This window comes from Solanum verrucosum, unplaced genomic scaffold, assembly GCF_900185275.1.
Source record: "Solanum verrucosum unplaced genomic scaffold, falcon-dt-bn FXZP01000009.1, whole genome shotgun sequence".
NCBI lineage: Eukaryota > Viridiplantae > Streptophyta > Magnoliopsida > Solanales > Solanaceae > Solanum > Solanum verrucosum.
The window spans coordinates 486,054-503,333 of NW_026020231.1; the positions used below are offsets into that span (position 1 = coordinate 486,054).

A 17,280-nucleotide genomic window follows, 5' to 3' on the forward strand; every position below is an offset into this window, starting at 1 on the left:
TTTTTTTTTCTCCTCATATTGGAGCCCTGACTAAATTTGGATCGCGCACTGCAGAGTTCATTCAGGGGCGCACTGCAGAGTTCATTCAGGGGTGGTGCTCCCAACAAGATTTTCTCCATGGCTCGAACCTGAGACCTCTAGTTAAAGGTGCAGTAGTCCCATCACTGTGCCACAACCCATGTCGGTATGTTGCCATTTGTTAAATGCGGTACATGCATGATGCATGCATGTGTGAACTTTGATGCATAAGTTATATATATATTGTCGTGGTAGAAGGAATTTTTTTTTTAAAGAAAAATAAAATTAGATTGAAAGTAAGCTAGGGTAGATATATAGAAAGATTAGTCTAAATTATTGAAGCTTATAAGACGTGTAAACGAACATTGTTCAGGCAATAATATCAGATATTGTATTTTCTGATGTATCAAAATGAAAAAAAAGTGTCATATATACCCCAATCAGCAACATAAAAAGTGTTGGTGTGGAAAATGAACTTGATAAAAGAATTTTTTTTTCATAATTTAGACTTGGAAATTTTACAATATACTTGTATAATGAATGTCACGGCTATTATAGGTAGAATGTTTATAACTGATTTTAACTTATTTAAAATTGAGAGATGTTTATTATTATTGTTAAAATGAAACTAGGTAAGATGAATTGATAAAAAGGAAATAATGATAATCAAAATAAAGAATATTTTATTTTCCTTTTTTCCATTATTTTTTACTTTTAAGATGTACTAATTGATCAACTTTTGAGAACCATTAATGGAATATAGCAAAACAAATTAACCCTTTCTTATTGAACTTTATAAAATGATATAACATGTCATCATTATTAATTTATTCCCACTAGATGGGGGAATCATGCTTTTTGATTAATTAAATAAAATTTATCATAGGATGCCTATCAGTCCAACCCGTGCACAGCTAATTAAACTCACTAACCACCATTATCATGACATTTTAAATTAACTCGGTTTTAGCAATAATTATATATTACAGCGAAGCTTAATTAACCTTTAGGAGTAATATATATTTTAATTATACCTCACTTTTATGTAATAATTATTGGTCCCCGTGGGGTGTTAATTAATTTCACCAACTCTAGAGGAATAACATAGTAATATGCTTTTTCTTTAATTAATTTATTCACGAGACATGATTTTGTACTAGTACTGCACAATGTTAATTAGATGTTGGCTTTCATGTGAGATATTATATATATTGTATTTCATTAAATGCCCATGGTGATTAATTAATAACAAAAATTCACAAGTAGCAAGTGAAAATTATAAGCCAAAGTCTAGTACTTTATATTATTAGTTCGTAATGAGCAAAGAATTATATTGTTTGTGACAAAGCAACATTATATCATACATTTAATGTAAAGTTTGTAATGATCACTCTTTATTGTTTCAAGTCTCGTTTATGTTTATCAGCACAAATAGTACTATATGCTCAATTTATTTATCAGGAGTTTCAAAATATGAAGGAGTAAATATATAAAGAAGTCGATAAAGTTTAAAAACTACAGTATATATATATATTAAAATAATTTTAATCATATATAAAAAAAATTTATCGAAGTAAATTCAAATGAATCCGCTGATACCTCAGATTTTAAGACTTTAAAAGAAGTTAAATTGGATAGGAAATGGAGTTGCGTCACAACTACCGAAGGTTAAGAGGTCAAGATGGACATGCAAATGCAAGACAAACTTAGAAGCTACTTCAAACCATTACATACTCTATTTTATCATGACATGTAATATTTTAACTCAAATTTTTCTTTTTTAAAAAAAGACAAGTTGTTCATCAGTCCATTAAATTACTTTGCTACCCCTTTTAAGGTGTGTCATATTATTAAGAAAATTGGACACGAATTCCAACGCAAAACACTATCAAAGATTATCTTTCATCTACTATGCTTCATTAAAATAACATAGCACTAAAGGTAAATTCGAAAAAAAAACAGAGATGAATTGAAAAAAAAAGAAGAAGCTTTAAGACATTACATTTAATCAAATAAATTAAGTAATTAATTAAAAGTGAGTAAATAGAACAATTTTTAGTAGTAGTTGAAACATTAAGGGGGTTAAATCGTCCAATTTAGTCAACAATTATTTAGGATGGACACGTGGCAAAAGATCCAGATAAACCAGAGAGATTAAAACAGAGCGGCTGTAGCAGGCCAAAATTTGGGGAGAAGTCGCCTTCTCTTTTCCTCTGACATTCCACCTCTGCAACTTTAATTAACCTTAAATTAATATTTTATCCATCTCAATTTACGTGACACATTTTATTCGTATAACGTCAAATAAACGAATTAAAAAGAAAAATGTGTTCATGAATTGATGCAAGTCTATTTTTTGTACTTATATTATATTAATTCTATTTACATCCTCACTTTTTTATCTTTTTAATCTTCAAAATTCCGTCTTTTTCTATCCTCTTCATCAAACACTGTGATTCCAGACCCACCAATAAGATTTAGATTTTTTAATTTTTGCTTTTAGACTTTGTATTTTTATGTCTATATAACTTTCTCTGAGCACCATTTCATCTTTACTGCTAATGGCTTCTTTCTAATAAGGTATGTCTCTTTCTCTTAATTCTTCTACCAGTCATTTCAACTCTCTCTTCTTCTTTTTTTGCATTATTTTCACTAGTCAACTTGTGTTCTCTGTTCCATTTATTTTAGATGTTTTGTCTTTGTACATACTTGATTCTTGCTGAAGCGGTATGCTAAGATCTGTTGAAAAGATTCAATTTTTATGTCCATGTAAAGGTCAACTTGTTTGTGGCATATGATGGGTATTGTTGGATCTGCTTTGGGATTGACCTAGAAAATACTTTGAATTTGCAGGTAATTTTATTTAATTTATTGGTGGTTCTTGTTATTTTTGTGTGTTTTTGCTGGAAGATGCCTGGAATTGTTATGGATGAAATTCATGAAGTAGGAGAGGTTAAAGAATTGAAGGAAAATGGAAATTCTACACCATGTAAAGAGAATGAGGAAGGGGGTTTAGCTCCTCGAAATGGGGGCGAGGAGCATGTAGGTGATGGAGTGGTTGAGCCTTCCATTGAGGAACTTTATGAGAATGTGTGTGAGATGCAGAGCTCTGATCAATCTCCATCTAGGCATAGTTTTGGATCAGATGGAGATGAATCTAGGATTGACTCCGAGTTACGACATCTTGTGGGGGGAGAAATGAGAGAAGTGGAGATAATTGAGGAGGATGAGGAGGTGCAGAAGCCAGAGACTGAAAACTCTCGTAGCGATTCTGGCTCTAAGAAGGAAACTTCTGATGATGTGAAGTTGGATAATTCACCATCGTCTAGTACGAAGGACCCTTCTTCAGGGCAACCCAAGACGCCCTCTCAATTGGTGTTGGAATCAGAAACTTCAGCCAAATCAAATACAAAGGGTAGGAGAGCTTCCCTTGATAAGAAAAATGGAAATAATACGAAGAAGGTAGTTGTGGGAGGTATCTCAAGGAGTAGGCAGAAGAGTTCGCCTGCTTCAGGATCAAAATTGAAGAATGGAACTGAGGACTCATCTGATTCAGGTTTAGACAATCCTGACCTTGGTCCTTTCCTGCTTAAGCAAGCAAGAGATTTGATAGCTTCTGGGGATAATTCCCATAAAGCTCTTGAATTGGCTCATCGAGCAGCAAAGTCATTTGAGAAATGTGCCAATGGAAAACCTAGTTTGGATGTGGTCATGTGTCTGCATGTAACTGCAGCAATATACTGTAATCTGGGCCAGTATGATGATGCCATTCCACTAATAGAGCACTCGTTAGAAATTCCGGTGGTTGAAGAAGGACAAGAACACGCCCTTGCCAAATTTGCTGGTTATATGCAATTGGGTGATACTTATGCAATGTTGGGCCAACTTGAGAACTCGATTGTTTCTTATACCACCGGTATGGAAATCCAAAGACAAGTGTTGGGAGATAGTGATCCCAGAGTTGGTGAGACTTGTCGATATCTTGCTGAGGCTCATGTTCAGGCTCTGCAGTTTGATGAAGCGGAGAAGCTTTGTCGGATGGCTCTTGACATACATAAAGAGAACGGTTCACCACCTTCACTAGAGGAAGCGGCAGACAGGAGGCTGATGGGACTAATTTGTGAGTCAAAGGGAGACCATGAAGCTGCTCTCGAGCATCTTGTTCTGGCCAGTATGGCCATGGTAGCCAATGGGCAGGAATCTGAGGTGGCATCTGTTGATTGTAGCATTGGAGACACATATTTGTCTCTGAATAGGTATGATGAAGCCATTTTCGCTTACCAAAAGGCACTCACAGCTCTCAAGTCTAGCAAAGGAGAAAACCATCCCGCCGTTGCTTCTGTTTTTGTCCGTTTGGCTGACTTGTACAACAGGACGGGAAAGCTAAGGGACTCAAAGTCATACTGTGAGAATGCCCTCAGAATATATGGGAAGCCCATTCCTGGGATTGCTCCAGAGGAGATTGCTAATGGTCTTACTGATGTTTCTGCTATTTACGAGTCGATGAATGAGCTTGATCAGGCACTCAAGTTGCTACAGAAAGCGCTGAAGATTTATAACAATGCTCCTGGGCAGCAGAATACCATAGCGGGTATCGAAGCCCAAATGGGGGTGATCTATTATATGTTAGGAAAATATTCTGAATCTTATAACTCCTTTAAAAGTGCCATTTCAAAGCTCAGAGCAAGTGGAGAGAAGAAATCAGCATTCTTCGGGGTCGCCCTTAACCAAATGGGGCTTGCTTGTGTACAGCGGTATGCAATAAATGAGGCAGTCGAGTTGTTTGAAGAATCAAAGGGCATTCTGGAGCAAGAATATGGACCTTATCACCCTGAGACGTTGGGAGTGTACAGCAACCTTGCTGGCACATATGATGCTGTTGGCAGGTATGTCAATCGCTACATCTACTTTGCAATTCCTTTAAAGAAGCACCATATTTACTTTGTCATTTACCTGGTGTGATTTGTTATGTTCTTGAGAGCTTAAACATTTTACTTAGTTTGTTTTATTATCTGAAATTCATATGATTTTTCTGCTGTTTTGCGATTTTGCATGCTAGACTTGGTGGGGGCAGTTTTCTTCTTGTACTCTCTTCTTTCTGATGAAATTCCACCTTTAAGACATTGATCTAATTTGAGACTTGTTACTTGCATAGTTGAAAAGTGAGCATTTATAAGACAGCTCCCTCCCCAAAAAAAGTACTAAAATTTGTCAAAGTTTTCGCCAACCAAGTCAAACAGGTTTTGTTTATCTAGGAGCACGTATCTGCTAAGAAGTATTTATTGGCAAGCATCACAAAAGTGTGTTTGTCGTTATGAATCATGATTCTGTAATGCATGTCTGTTTTCCAACTACATGGTGATCTTGATACGCTTTGCAGGTTGGATGAGGCTATTGAAATATTGGAATACATTGTTGGGGTGAGAGAGGAAAAGCTAGGGACAGCAAATCCAGACGTTGCTGACGAAAAGAAAAGGTTGGCTGAGCTACTAAAAGAAGCTGGTAGGGTTCGAAATAGAAAAGCCAGATCACTGGAGAATCTACTCGATGCTAATCACCGTCCTAATACTATAAATAATGATTTGATTATAGTATGATTATGAACACAATGTACATGAAAAATTAAATATTTTGAGATATTTATCAGAGTCAAGAAAAAGGTATAGGTTGAAGGCTTTATTAATTGAATCTTGTTCTGGCATGAATTGGCATAATGCTGAATGGGGGCATCTTGGTCACAAAGTTGTTGTATTGGTCTTGCTTTGTTTTCATATTCATTGATAAATTTATTGTGCCCAGTTGTTGCAACTCTGTAATCATTTGTATATCATTATAGAAGGAAAGAATAATACTTTTTATACACCCATTACAGTTTTTGAGCATTTTAATGAGCTGTCCTTGAGAGAAATACTATACAATTATTTGCAGTTCAATTAGATAAGTATATCATTGAAACTAAAGTTTTGTTTCTGAACAAAAGCCAATTGCAACTAAAACTGACTAACTTTGCCTCAGTCTCAAGTAAGTTGGAGTTGGCTAATATGAATTCTCTCTGTCCATGTCGCTCTAGGCAAGTCTATCTTAGTCCAATAACAGTAACATATAAAATACCAAATATGTGAGTAATATCTGGTTGGCACTACACCAACCCCGTGATTCAGCAATCACCAAAGTTGGGTTGGTGGAATTGGAATGTAGACAGTTGTAATTACTTGTCTTTTCCTTGTCACTTCTAAAGTTTATAACAAGTAGCTGTACTGCTCGAGAAAAACAAATTTCATAAGTGAAGTTGTAGACATTGAAATTTTGCGGACTTTACAAGACGTGTTCAATTCGAATTGGGACTCTAGAATATGTGTTCAGTTTCAATTAGAATTCTTGGAGGCTACTTAACCCTAAACCCTAGTTTATGCCTATATAAAGGGCACTAAATTCCCTTCAAAGACATCTCAAAATATCTCATAAACTCTTGGGTATTCTTAAAGATCAAGATCTCGAGTATTCCACAAAAGTCATGGAATATTCATAGAGGTCAAATCTAAATCATCCTAGTTCGAGAAATACGCCACTAATGGCACTCGAATCATGGATAAATCTTAGGAGAGTAGAATCAAGGGAGGAACAGAATTGTACCCGCAATTTTGATGAATAAAATCTTTCTTCATATATTTTTTTGTGATTGTAATATATTTCTGTCACTTTAAAATTTATTGCAAACAGACGTATCATACTAATTATCTCTCCCCACACCAGCACCCCTACTCCACCTTTACCCTTATAGTAAAAAAAAAACATTTATTTCCCAAGAAAACATTTTCCTTCGTACCAATCACATCCTAAAACATTGTTTTCCTAGCTGGAAAATGGGGTATGGTTATCATAATTATAAGATGTTGATGTTAGGTGGAAATAAAATAAAATTTTAGAGCTAAGGAGTCCCCATCTGTTCCAGCTAGAAATGGTATATAATGGTTCCATGTTATTTTAGATGTCATGTATATATAGTTGATGTTCATGAATTGGTCCCCCATCCCATACCCTTTGCTTTTACTTCAACAAAACCAAATATTAGATGGTGGGTCTTTTAGATTTGTTGGGACCTTATTTTCATAGTAAAACTTTTCTCTGGATATTAACTTCTCTAGCTACCCAAATTCACAATCATTGAACCATACATACTTTGGATTTATTGTTACAAAAGAATTCATAGGTCCTTTTCATTTCTTTTCTATACATCCAAATGTGATATTATATTACAATTTACAAGTGAGAAAATGACAAAAAATTGTCCCTTATACTTAGGGTATAAGATCGACACAATCCCTTAAATATCTCTCTAAGCAATTTTGGTCTTTAAAGTTTTCCCAGAAATGAGTATTTTTATATCTCCGTTTTGAGTATTTAACAAACTTTACTGATAGGTTATAGGAAACACGACTTCTGAAGGATGTGACGTATTTTAAGTAGGGAAAATTATGCAAGAATAGCAAATATCTAGTCTATATTAGGTACTATAGCTATAGTTTAAGAAAATTGTAATTTGCGGCTATAGTTTTCTCAATTCTTGCTATTCGCCTGATTTGAATTGTATAATTCGGTTCCTGATTTATACATCTCGAATTTTGTATATGCTTATCCTAACTATTTGTATACGATTTATGAAAAATTCATAATAATTGCCCTTTTTATATATTGGCAAATGACAAGCGAAATATACAAATAGAGTTCTGAAATTTTCCTAAATGTATAAATATTATACTTACCTTATTTGTATATTTGCTAGCGAAATATACAAACCATAGCCTTAATAACAAACGGAACTATAGCTATAGAGCTTAATTATCAAAACTATAGTTATAAAACCTTATTATGTCTATTATGCTTGCTATTTCTGAAGTTTTCTCTTTTAAGTATGCCTAATGCGTGAAATTTTATGACTTATTAAGACCATATAATTAAAGAACGTGATAAATTAAGATACCTTATTCTCAATTGAAATATGTCTGAAATTTTATGACTTATTAAGACTAATTGATATAATTAAAGGTTGTGATATATTTTGAGAATATGAACCGAAAATGTATTATAAGAACACGTGCCCAATTGAGACAAGTGTTGTGTCAATTCATTAATTTCTAGTCAGTCATTTGATTTATTTAGGAGTTTTTAGTAGTGTTCTGTGGCACTGAATCTGGTCACATTATTAGTTTATTTGAAATTTTATGCATTTCTATTGTATTTTTGCACTATATAAAGAGCACAATATTGTTCATGAATGAAATCATCTTTTCTCTTCTTCATTTCAAAGCCTTTTTTTACTACTTTACTGAATCCTATATAAAATGATGAAGCTTTATGTAAAATTCAGTAATTTTATTTTAGACAAGAAAGAAGAAACTTAAATGAAGAAAAACAATAAAAGATGATGAAAGTACTAAAAAAGTAATAGGCAAATACAAATGAAATTTTAATTTTAGACTCATGCTTTATGTAAAATACATTTTTTGCTAATCTTTAGTATTGCATAAATTAACAAAAAGAAGTGAAAAGTTAGCTCACTCCGTGAATCCCTTACTTCCTCTCATAAGCAAGAGGGTTCAAGTCCCCTGTCATTTAGGCAAAAATTAAAATTTGAAATAATCTTAGTAATTCAGTTAATTAACGGACTATAGTTCCATTTTTCTATCACGTAATTCCGCATTATCTATCCTTCTACCCTATGCAATAGTAATAATAATAGGGCAAATTACAAAAATCACATACTTTTAAGGCAAAATTGCAATTTATCCCTTAAAAATTTATAATTACAGAAATCTTTCAAACGGATACTATATAATATAAACGCTTATACATTAATTTGATGCGTAAGACACATTAATCGTTAAGTAAGATACATTACATTTTATACATGATACACTAATCTGATGCGTGAAAATGAGGGATTTTGAAAATTTGTATAACTTAACAGGGGATAATGGTAATAAATAATCTAAAATGTAGGATTTCTGTTATTTTTCCATAAGAATAAAATCATTATTTTTTCTTTTAAAATTATAATTATCCCAAAATAAAAAGTAGTCTTGCAAATGCAAACGGAAAAAAATAGGGGGGAAAACACGTAAAAGGTATAAAAGATTTTGATCTTTATTTTTATGGTTGATTATAGTAGTAGGAGTTTTGGTCGGAGATGAGCGAAATCACGGGAGAATTCTGACATCATCGTCGAAGTCTTAGGTAATCAATCTCATTCCCAGTGTGTATGAACTTAATCGATGTCTATGCCGTTTTTTTTTTTCCAATTTTGACGAAGACTGAGAATTGATAATTTGTTTTCCTGAAAATTTAATGCAGTTCACTGGAGTTGGCGAGCATGGAAACTCCATCTGATAATCCTACCAACGTTGATTCCCAAAATCCGGGTATGTTTTTCTTTGAAGCCTTATTGATTGATTTCTCCAATATTAGGGTGTACTTGAGCCATCTATCTGATTGCTGTTTTTTTTCGTTTATTTGTCCTGTGAATTTGTTCTTCTTCAGTTTTTGTATCATTTAGGCTTCTGCTGCACTTTTTCATTTGGGTAATTGGGGCACAGGTTGATCCACGATTTGAACTTGATGGGTTCAACTTTTTTCCCACTTAACACATTTTACTCTTGAAAATATGGGTTCATAACTTAATGGGATATGTTCCGTGTCGAAAATATTGGGTTCGTTGAGCATCGGTGTGACTAGGTGATTTCTTCCCATTTGTCCTAGCTTTGGTGTATAGAGTTACCTAGTACCTGTTGCTGGTGGGAGGTGACATGTATCTCGTGGAATTAGTCGAGGTGCGCGCAAGCTTGCCCAGACACCATGATTATTAAAAAAAAATAAAAAAATATTGGGTTCCGTTTAAAAGTAGAATATCAGGGGAGGGGTTGGGGAGGGTAGCTGCAACTTTTGGTTTCCGAAGCAGTTACATTTTTAGTAACTTGATGTTGCATATGGTGATTATTGGTCTAACTTTGGTGGACTTTTCTTTTATGAATCCAAAATTAAATCCTTATGTTGCCAGACAGACACTTATATCAATTATAATCTCTAATTTTTTTTTGGTTACTTCAACGGTTCCTGTAGCAACTAGTGGAGTTGCTATAACTTAATTCTCCAAATAAATGGAGTGGTTTGTTGTTTCACATGTTGGGATACTAGATAATATTGTTGTTGGTCTGAGATTTCTGACCATCATAGGTAGACTACTCCAGCAGTTCCTGACACTGTTGACAATGTCTGTGAGCAACAAGCGTAAACTAATGGCACTCCTACTAAGTTATTGAAAGGGAGAGCGACTCAGTCACTATAAGAGAATTCCCTTAATAACCAACGGAGATACACAGACTGTTATATATAGAGAAGAAGATTTTACATGTGGAAGAGACAAATATGATCTACCCTACCCAAAATTGAAGCCTCCTAATTCTGTGATCAATAACATACTGCCTGAAGTAAACATTTCTTCCCTCCACTTGGAATCTACTTAGTTTATCGTGTACATCATCTGGGAAGGAAATAGTGAATACCCATTTATGATATATGAAGGACTTATTTTTCCTTTTTCTTTCCGGAAGAGGGAGAGACCATCTTGCTTTGGAGAAATGTTGCATGTCCAAAGATAGGATGGAAATGTATCTCTCGGTGACTGTAACTAGGTCGTGTGAACCTTGAAGACTCCAAGGAGTTATAGTCACATGTTATTTATCTTATTATCATGTGCAGAACCTATGCCATGGGAGTAACTACTTTGGATATGCATACAGTAGTAAACTTTAGGTAATATCTGTAGAAACAGTCAAGCTAAACTGTACTAAAAGCAGAGTCTGGGTTCCTTAAAATTCTCATATCCTCATGCTTTCTCTTTTCTGAGTATGCTTTGCTTTTAGAAAAAAAATCAAGTTTAGATGTAGCTTTGATATCTGTTCTACAAAAATATTATTCATCCATCTTGTGGTAGAGAAACTAAGTTGCAGAGCATCCATTTGAGTTGAATTTTGTTAAATTCACTTTTATTTTTGTTGATTTGTAGAATTCTGTTACATTCTTTATTTCATTAACTTGAGCTTTGGTGGATTATATTTTCTACACACCCATTTATCGATATAAGGAGTTTCTTTGGCAGAGAATATTTTTCACCTTTTCTTTTGCAAAGAGGGTGAGACTATCTTGTTCCGGGGAAGGAAGAAAGACAAAGTTGCAACACAAGTAAACTCCTAATATGCTCTTAAAGCTCTTGCAAGAAAAAGTTGAGTTTTTTCATCTGTGAAAGGAGATCTAATCATTGTGCTCCACCTTAGCCATTGCATTACTAATTCATCTTCTAAGAATGCACTCATTTGCTCTTTGATGTTTATAATTGAATTGTATTCGGCATTTGTGTTCTTTAGATTTTTTGAGTTGAATGGATTAGTCACTTAACAAATCTCCATCTATCTTTAAAAAATCAATTCTCCATCTATGTTTGTGATTTTGCAGCTACCACTTCACAACCAGCTGCTAAAGATAATCATGATGCCAATCCTGAGGCTACAAGAGAGAACTCTCCAGCTTCTGTATTTGTTAACTCAGAACCAGTTCGGGAGGAGCAAGTCGAAAATGCTGTAAAGTTTCTTTCACATCCAAGAGTTAGGGGATCTCCAGCCATGTATAGACGTTCTTTTCTTGAGAGGAAGGGGCTCACAAAGGAGGAGATAGATGAAGCCTTTCGTCGAGTTCCTGTAGGCAACTTTCTGGTGTTTGACCTTCGATCTTGGCTTAATTTTACGCATGTAGTGATAAAATTAAGATAACATCAAAAACATGTCTAAATGACAGGATCCCACTCCAACTGTTTCTACCACACAGCCAGTAGCTTCAAATGAAGGTGATTCTAATGTTCTCTAGAGAGAACCTTTTTGTTGTGTTTTGATATTCCTTTTTCTCAATTGAGACCATGATAATGTCTCTGGTCATTAGACTTGTGACATTGCTGCTTTGATTTCTTGATGATAGATGAGAAAGTGAAATCTTCATCAACTACTCAAGCACTGTCTGCATCGCAAAATCTGCAGTCTGCATCAGCTAAACAGAGTAATACCATGAGAAAAATGGGATATTTTTCTCATTTCCATTGGACTCATGCAGTAATGGCTGTTGGCATAATGGCTGCTTCAGGAGCTGGTACAGCTTTACTTCTCAAGGTATACTTTGTAAGAAGCTTCAAGTCTATCATGCCACTTGATACCACATTTGCTGAATTGAGCATGCATCCTGTCATTGTCTAATTGAGAATTTGATGTGATGGATCTTCAAATTGTTGACATTTTCGAAGTACTTCTAATTGAATATTGTAGGCAAAACGTACCTTTTCTTTGCGTACATGTATACTTTTTTAGTGATCCTTAATGATTTTTTAAACTTTCTTTCAAATGAATATAATATATCTATCAAAACTAAAGCGTCATGCTAATCTTCCTTTTGGACATGAATGCAGCTTCTTATTTATTTCTTTTAATTTCAAACTAGTTTTTCTATTCAATATTTACCCTAGGGCATTGATGTAGCTATAAGATCACAATGTGTGAGGTGTAGGTTAGGCACACATCAGGGGTTTGAATCCTGCTGCAGTCAAACGCTAGGTATTCAAGTGGAAAAGGGTAGAGGGACTGACCCATTATTTACTAAGTTTCAGACCATGCACCGTTGACACTCGAGGGTTTTCCGATTTTCAAAAACTAAATTTAAACTATTTTCAGATATCAGATCTTTTCTTTGTGCAAAACCAGTGCTTTAAAAAGAGGCACTTTATTCTTTGATTGTCCTCTGCTTTTGGTTTCTCTAAGGTGCAAGTTCATGGGCTTATTCCATGAATTATTTTATGGGAATAGTTTGGTAGAAACATTAAATGCTTTTCTTTCTAATCCAATTTGAGGACATCTAGATTTCTCCATTTGTCCCTACCCTCCTATAGTTTTGAAGATAGTGCCAATATATCAGTTCATCTCTTGTTTGGTACACTTTTGTTACTTGATCAGATATATAGAATTAGGTTTTAAATCATTAAATATTCTCTCCGTTGGTTTGATTTTTTGTTTACGTTCAAAATTTACTTCTGGTAGTTAAACGTTGTAGTAGCTTGATAGCTAATGTTTTCTCATAGAAAAAAAATAATCAAAAGCTGGACTAACAATCCATTCAAATCTGATATTCGACAATTCAAGAGTATCTAGTGAATGTGGTTTTGCTCTGAGATTTGACACTTTTAGCACGGAATATAAACAGTGACCGTGAGTATTTGTTGAGTGTACTTTTTCTCTGATATTTAAAACACTTCGTATGGTGGATGGAGCAGTGACAATGCTTGAATCCGTGATGATATATTTCACTATTTATCTAATAACTCGCCCGGTAACGAAAATCAATTGTTCTGACTCTTCCATTCCGTGATTCTATTAGATTCTAATATTCAAATTATTAAAGGATGATTTTTATTCATGTTTGAATCGATCTTTGGAAATTTGCTAGTATCATTATCACCCCACTAAAAATGGTAATGTGCTTTTGCCAGCATACTATTATACCCCGGTTTAAGTCCTGGATTCGCAAGGTTGTAATGGAAGAAGAAGATGAAAAAGGTGCTCTAAAGGGAAGACCAAGTTTAGCAGAAGAAGCTGCTGTTGCTGCAAAAGCAGCAGCTGTTGATGTGTCCCGCACAAGCCAGGAGATGCTGGCATCTAAAACTGAAGGTTTGTTAGTAAAGTTCTCTGCATTAATACTGAAACAGTTTCTCTTGCTTGTTTTTTAGTGCATTACCCCATGCTAAGCTTATCCATTCATCAATATTTTGCAATGAATAATCTTCCTAGCAATTTTACCTGTTGTCCTCCAGAGAAAAGGTACTTTGAGGAGCTAACAAACCTGTTAAACTACCAAGTACGAGAGATGAAATCAATGAGTAGTGCCTTACAAAAGCTTGAAGGTGAGTAGACATTTGCTTTTCGTCTCATATTTCTCCCTTTTACCTCCAGTTACTATTTGGAAAATTCTTTTGGTTATGGAATAAAGTATGTGCCTTTTGAGCATTTATTGCTGTTAGAAGTAACATTCATGTACGTTAAAGGGGATGCATTTTGGAAGGGATATAATGTGTAGGCTTCTAGCTGCACTTACTGAGGTTAAAGAGTAATACGAGTGCCTTTAATTGAGCGATAAAAGGAGGGAGAGAAAGAGAAAGAGAGAGGATATTTTGCTGGTTCCACCTTCCTTTGAGGCTTGGCTACTCTACTTTAGAACTTATTGACTTTACTCTATGGTGTTTATATGTGATTAAACACTTGAGTTCCTGCTTGCACATCAGTGCATATTTTAAAGTGTCTCAAATGTGTCTCCTCCTTTACTCTGCGTAGATCTTTCTGTGGTACCTATATTCTGAGGAGCTTCTATCCAACTTATGCTGTGGTAATGGTTTGTATCACTTTAGTGGTTTCCATAAGAGTTGTGATCCTCAAGCGTAAAAGGCTAGACGTTTGAATTTGGAAACTTCTGCATTTGCTTGGTCACAGTGACCATGGTCCACTAGGTCCCTATAAACTGGAAACAAAAGGAAAGGTTTTTTGCCTGCATTTATTCATGAGTATTCTATTTTCATTTTGTATTGATTTAATATTTGTATCGATATAACAGTTCTTAGTGTTATGGCTTGCTCAGGCTATTATATACATTTTTTTCTTTTCAATATCTATTTCATTTATGGAAAATCTATTTTTTACTTTGTATTCTTCTCTTTGAAATAATATTATTGCAATAAGAAAGTTGAGAAATATTTATACTTGAATCTTTTGTTTTCTAATTAAATACAATGTACAATGGAATATATGGAGGCAAGGATGTGGATGTTGGCTACTGGATCAATGCATTCAAGTCCGGAAAAGTTTCAGTTCAGATTTTGTGCTTTTCACTCTGTTGTCACTCACATTTATGATTTATATATTTTGGATTTGATCAAAACTATAATGTTGTCATTTGTCTTGGAGTTAAAGCTATCATAAAATAAATGTCAGGTTCTTTAGAGGAGAAAATTGGCATGGGTAGCTTTCAAATTCATATTCCCCATCCTCCAACTAACGTAAAGACTAAAGAAAGATAAAGGGATGGGTACCATGAATAGTGAGCAGCAGGTAACTGACTGGGATTTCTGTGTATTCAGGGAAAAGTAGTACTTCTGGAAGAATACCTGCCATGGAACGAGATGATAAAAGAGTCTTGATTTCCCATTCTACGGTAAGCTGTGTAGTTACAAATGGACTTCCATCTTATTTTTGATTAATCTCATCGACTTTTAAAGTTCTATTTTCTGATATTCTTTGATGGTACATCAATCCTATTCAAATGGAGAACTGCATGTTGATGTACATCTTTTTTTTGCAGGATATAAACGACCAACCACCATATCCTTACCAGCCTGTACCAAATCCTCATGTTGGTCCAAAGCCTAAGGTCTTTCTCCTCCAATTTTTTGTTCTACCTACAGTATTGGGATTGATACAATTTATTTTTTCCGCAGATAATACTTATAAATTCTTTGTCTGAACCTATATCCTTTAATTCTAAAATTAATGCTGTGCGTATTTGTTTTGGGTCTGCTGGTTCCATTTTCTGAAGTCAGTGTGCAGCTTGCATTTGGACAACATGACAAACTTTAGACACCATCCTTCCACTCGAAAAACTTCCTTCTTGTAGCTCAGGCCTAAAGCATTAGAAGTAATAATCCTTAACTGTGTATTTGCTAATTATTGACTGCATTTGATGTTTATGGAGTATGCGCATCACTGTATGGATTCTTATACAACTGTCACTTTGATTTGGATAACAAAGTTATGGTTTCATCTCTTCGTGATAAGAACTTTCTATTTGATGTATTTTCCTTTGCCTTCTCTGTTGACGTGAGAGAACTTGGGTGAGGTGGGGTGGAGTCAATCTGAATAATTTGTTTGAATTTGAAATGATTTTACTATGTTGATCGTGAACAGCCTTGGGAAATTGGCCAAAGTCAGAACGGTTCAAGGAGTTTCCTTCAACCCCAAGGGAGTGGTGATGACTTGAATTATGAGTATCAAGACAGTTCAACGCCTTGGTGGCAACATAAGAGTGGCAGAATAACAGTAACCGAAGCTGAGAACAAAGAGAAGTTTGGATATACTGCTGCACCAACTGAAGTACGACCAGTTCAGTGATCGTGGGTTCCTCCCCAGCCACCTCCAGTTGCAATGACAGAAGCAGCTGCTGCCATCCGTCAATCTAAGAAGCCTTTGTTTCAGAAAGAAAAGCTGACTGGTGATGAGTTAAAGGCTCGTTCCTCAGAAATATCAGATGACATGCAGAGTATTACAACAATCTCCGAATCAGGTGGTCTCACCGAAACTAATGGTTCAAGTTTTGGGCAACAGTTGAGTGAGGCACCTATTACAAATGGTGACAATGTCTTGAACAGCTGAAGTTTTTCTTGTTCTACCTATCCTAAGGTTTGCTTTTTTGGTTTTGAGGTGATTTATCACAATCTTGTAAGTACATTTTATCGATGAACTCGAATTTCTAATGTTTCCTTTGTTCTTCTAGGTTGAAATTTAGAATTACTCTTCTTAAACTTGGCTCTTATGTGAAAAGATAACTGTTTATACCAAAAGGCTTATTTGCAGAGGAGCTTTATTGATTTTCACTAATTGTTTGAAAGCACTGATTTTCTGTTTGTGTATCTTGCTATATCCAATATGCTCAAAAAAAAAAGTGTGTACTTTATTTAAAATTGGCAAAAATGATCTGGTGGACCTTGTACTTGTATGTGTTTGTATTGTGAACCCTTCTACTTACCTCTTTGTCATCTGGACCCCTGAACCCATCTAAACTCAACCTATTGAACCCTTTCAACTCATCGTGACTCTCAATCGCGCTGATGGCACACGCCATGTCAGATAAAATTTGCCACATCATTTTTTATTTTTATAATAATTTCTTTTTTGACAAAAGAAAAATCATAAAGTTTTGATGCAATTTTGACAAATTAAATTTTAAATTAAAAGTTTGGGTCTCCTCACATCATCTTCCATTTTCACCGTGCAATGGCCCAACTGTTGGAAAAAGTCGTTGTTGTTGCCGCTCCTCTTGCCAGCGAGACCACAAATACGATCTCCCCCACCAACCTCCATCTTCATCGCACACCCTCACCATTTTCTTTCCTCCTTCTCTAACCTCCAC

General features: G+C 34.8%; 1 protein-coding gene and 1 pseudogene across 2 annotated transcripts; both read left to right on the forward strand.

Annotated features, from left to right (window-relative positions):
* Positions 1-2,423: 2,423 nt before the first annotated feature.
* Positions 2,424-5,875, forward strand: LOC125832080 (protein KINESIN LIGHT CHAIN-RELATED 3). 2 transcript variants are annotated; one of them, XM_049511218.1, is made up of 3 exons: positions 2,424-2,598; positions 2,872-4,904; positions 5,399-5,875. In XM_049511218.1, the coding sequence occupies exons 2-3, from the start codon at positions 2,929-2,931 to the stop codon at positions 5,613-5,615; spliced, it is 2,193 nt and encodes a 730-aa protein (XP_049367175.1). In that variant the 5' UTR covers positions 2,424-2,598; positions 2,872-2,928; the 3' UTR covers positions 5,616-5,875. The 2 variants fall into 2 exon arrangements, with proteins under 2 accessions (XP_049367175.1, XP_049367174.1); XM_049511217.1 differs by lacking the exon at positions 2,424-2,598 and having other exon boundaries at positions 2,737-4,904.
* Positions 5,876-9,366: 3,491 nt separating this feature from the next.
* Positions 9,367-16,711, forward strand: LOC125832119 (peroxisomal membrane protein PEX14-like; annotated as a pseudogene).
* Positions 16,712-17,280: the final 569 nt, after the last annotated feature.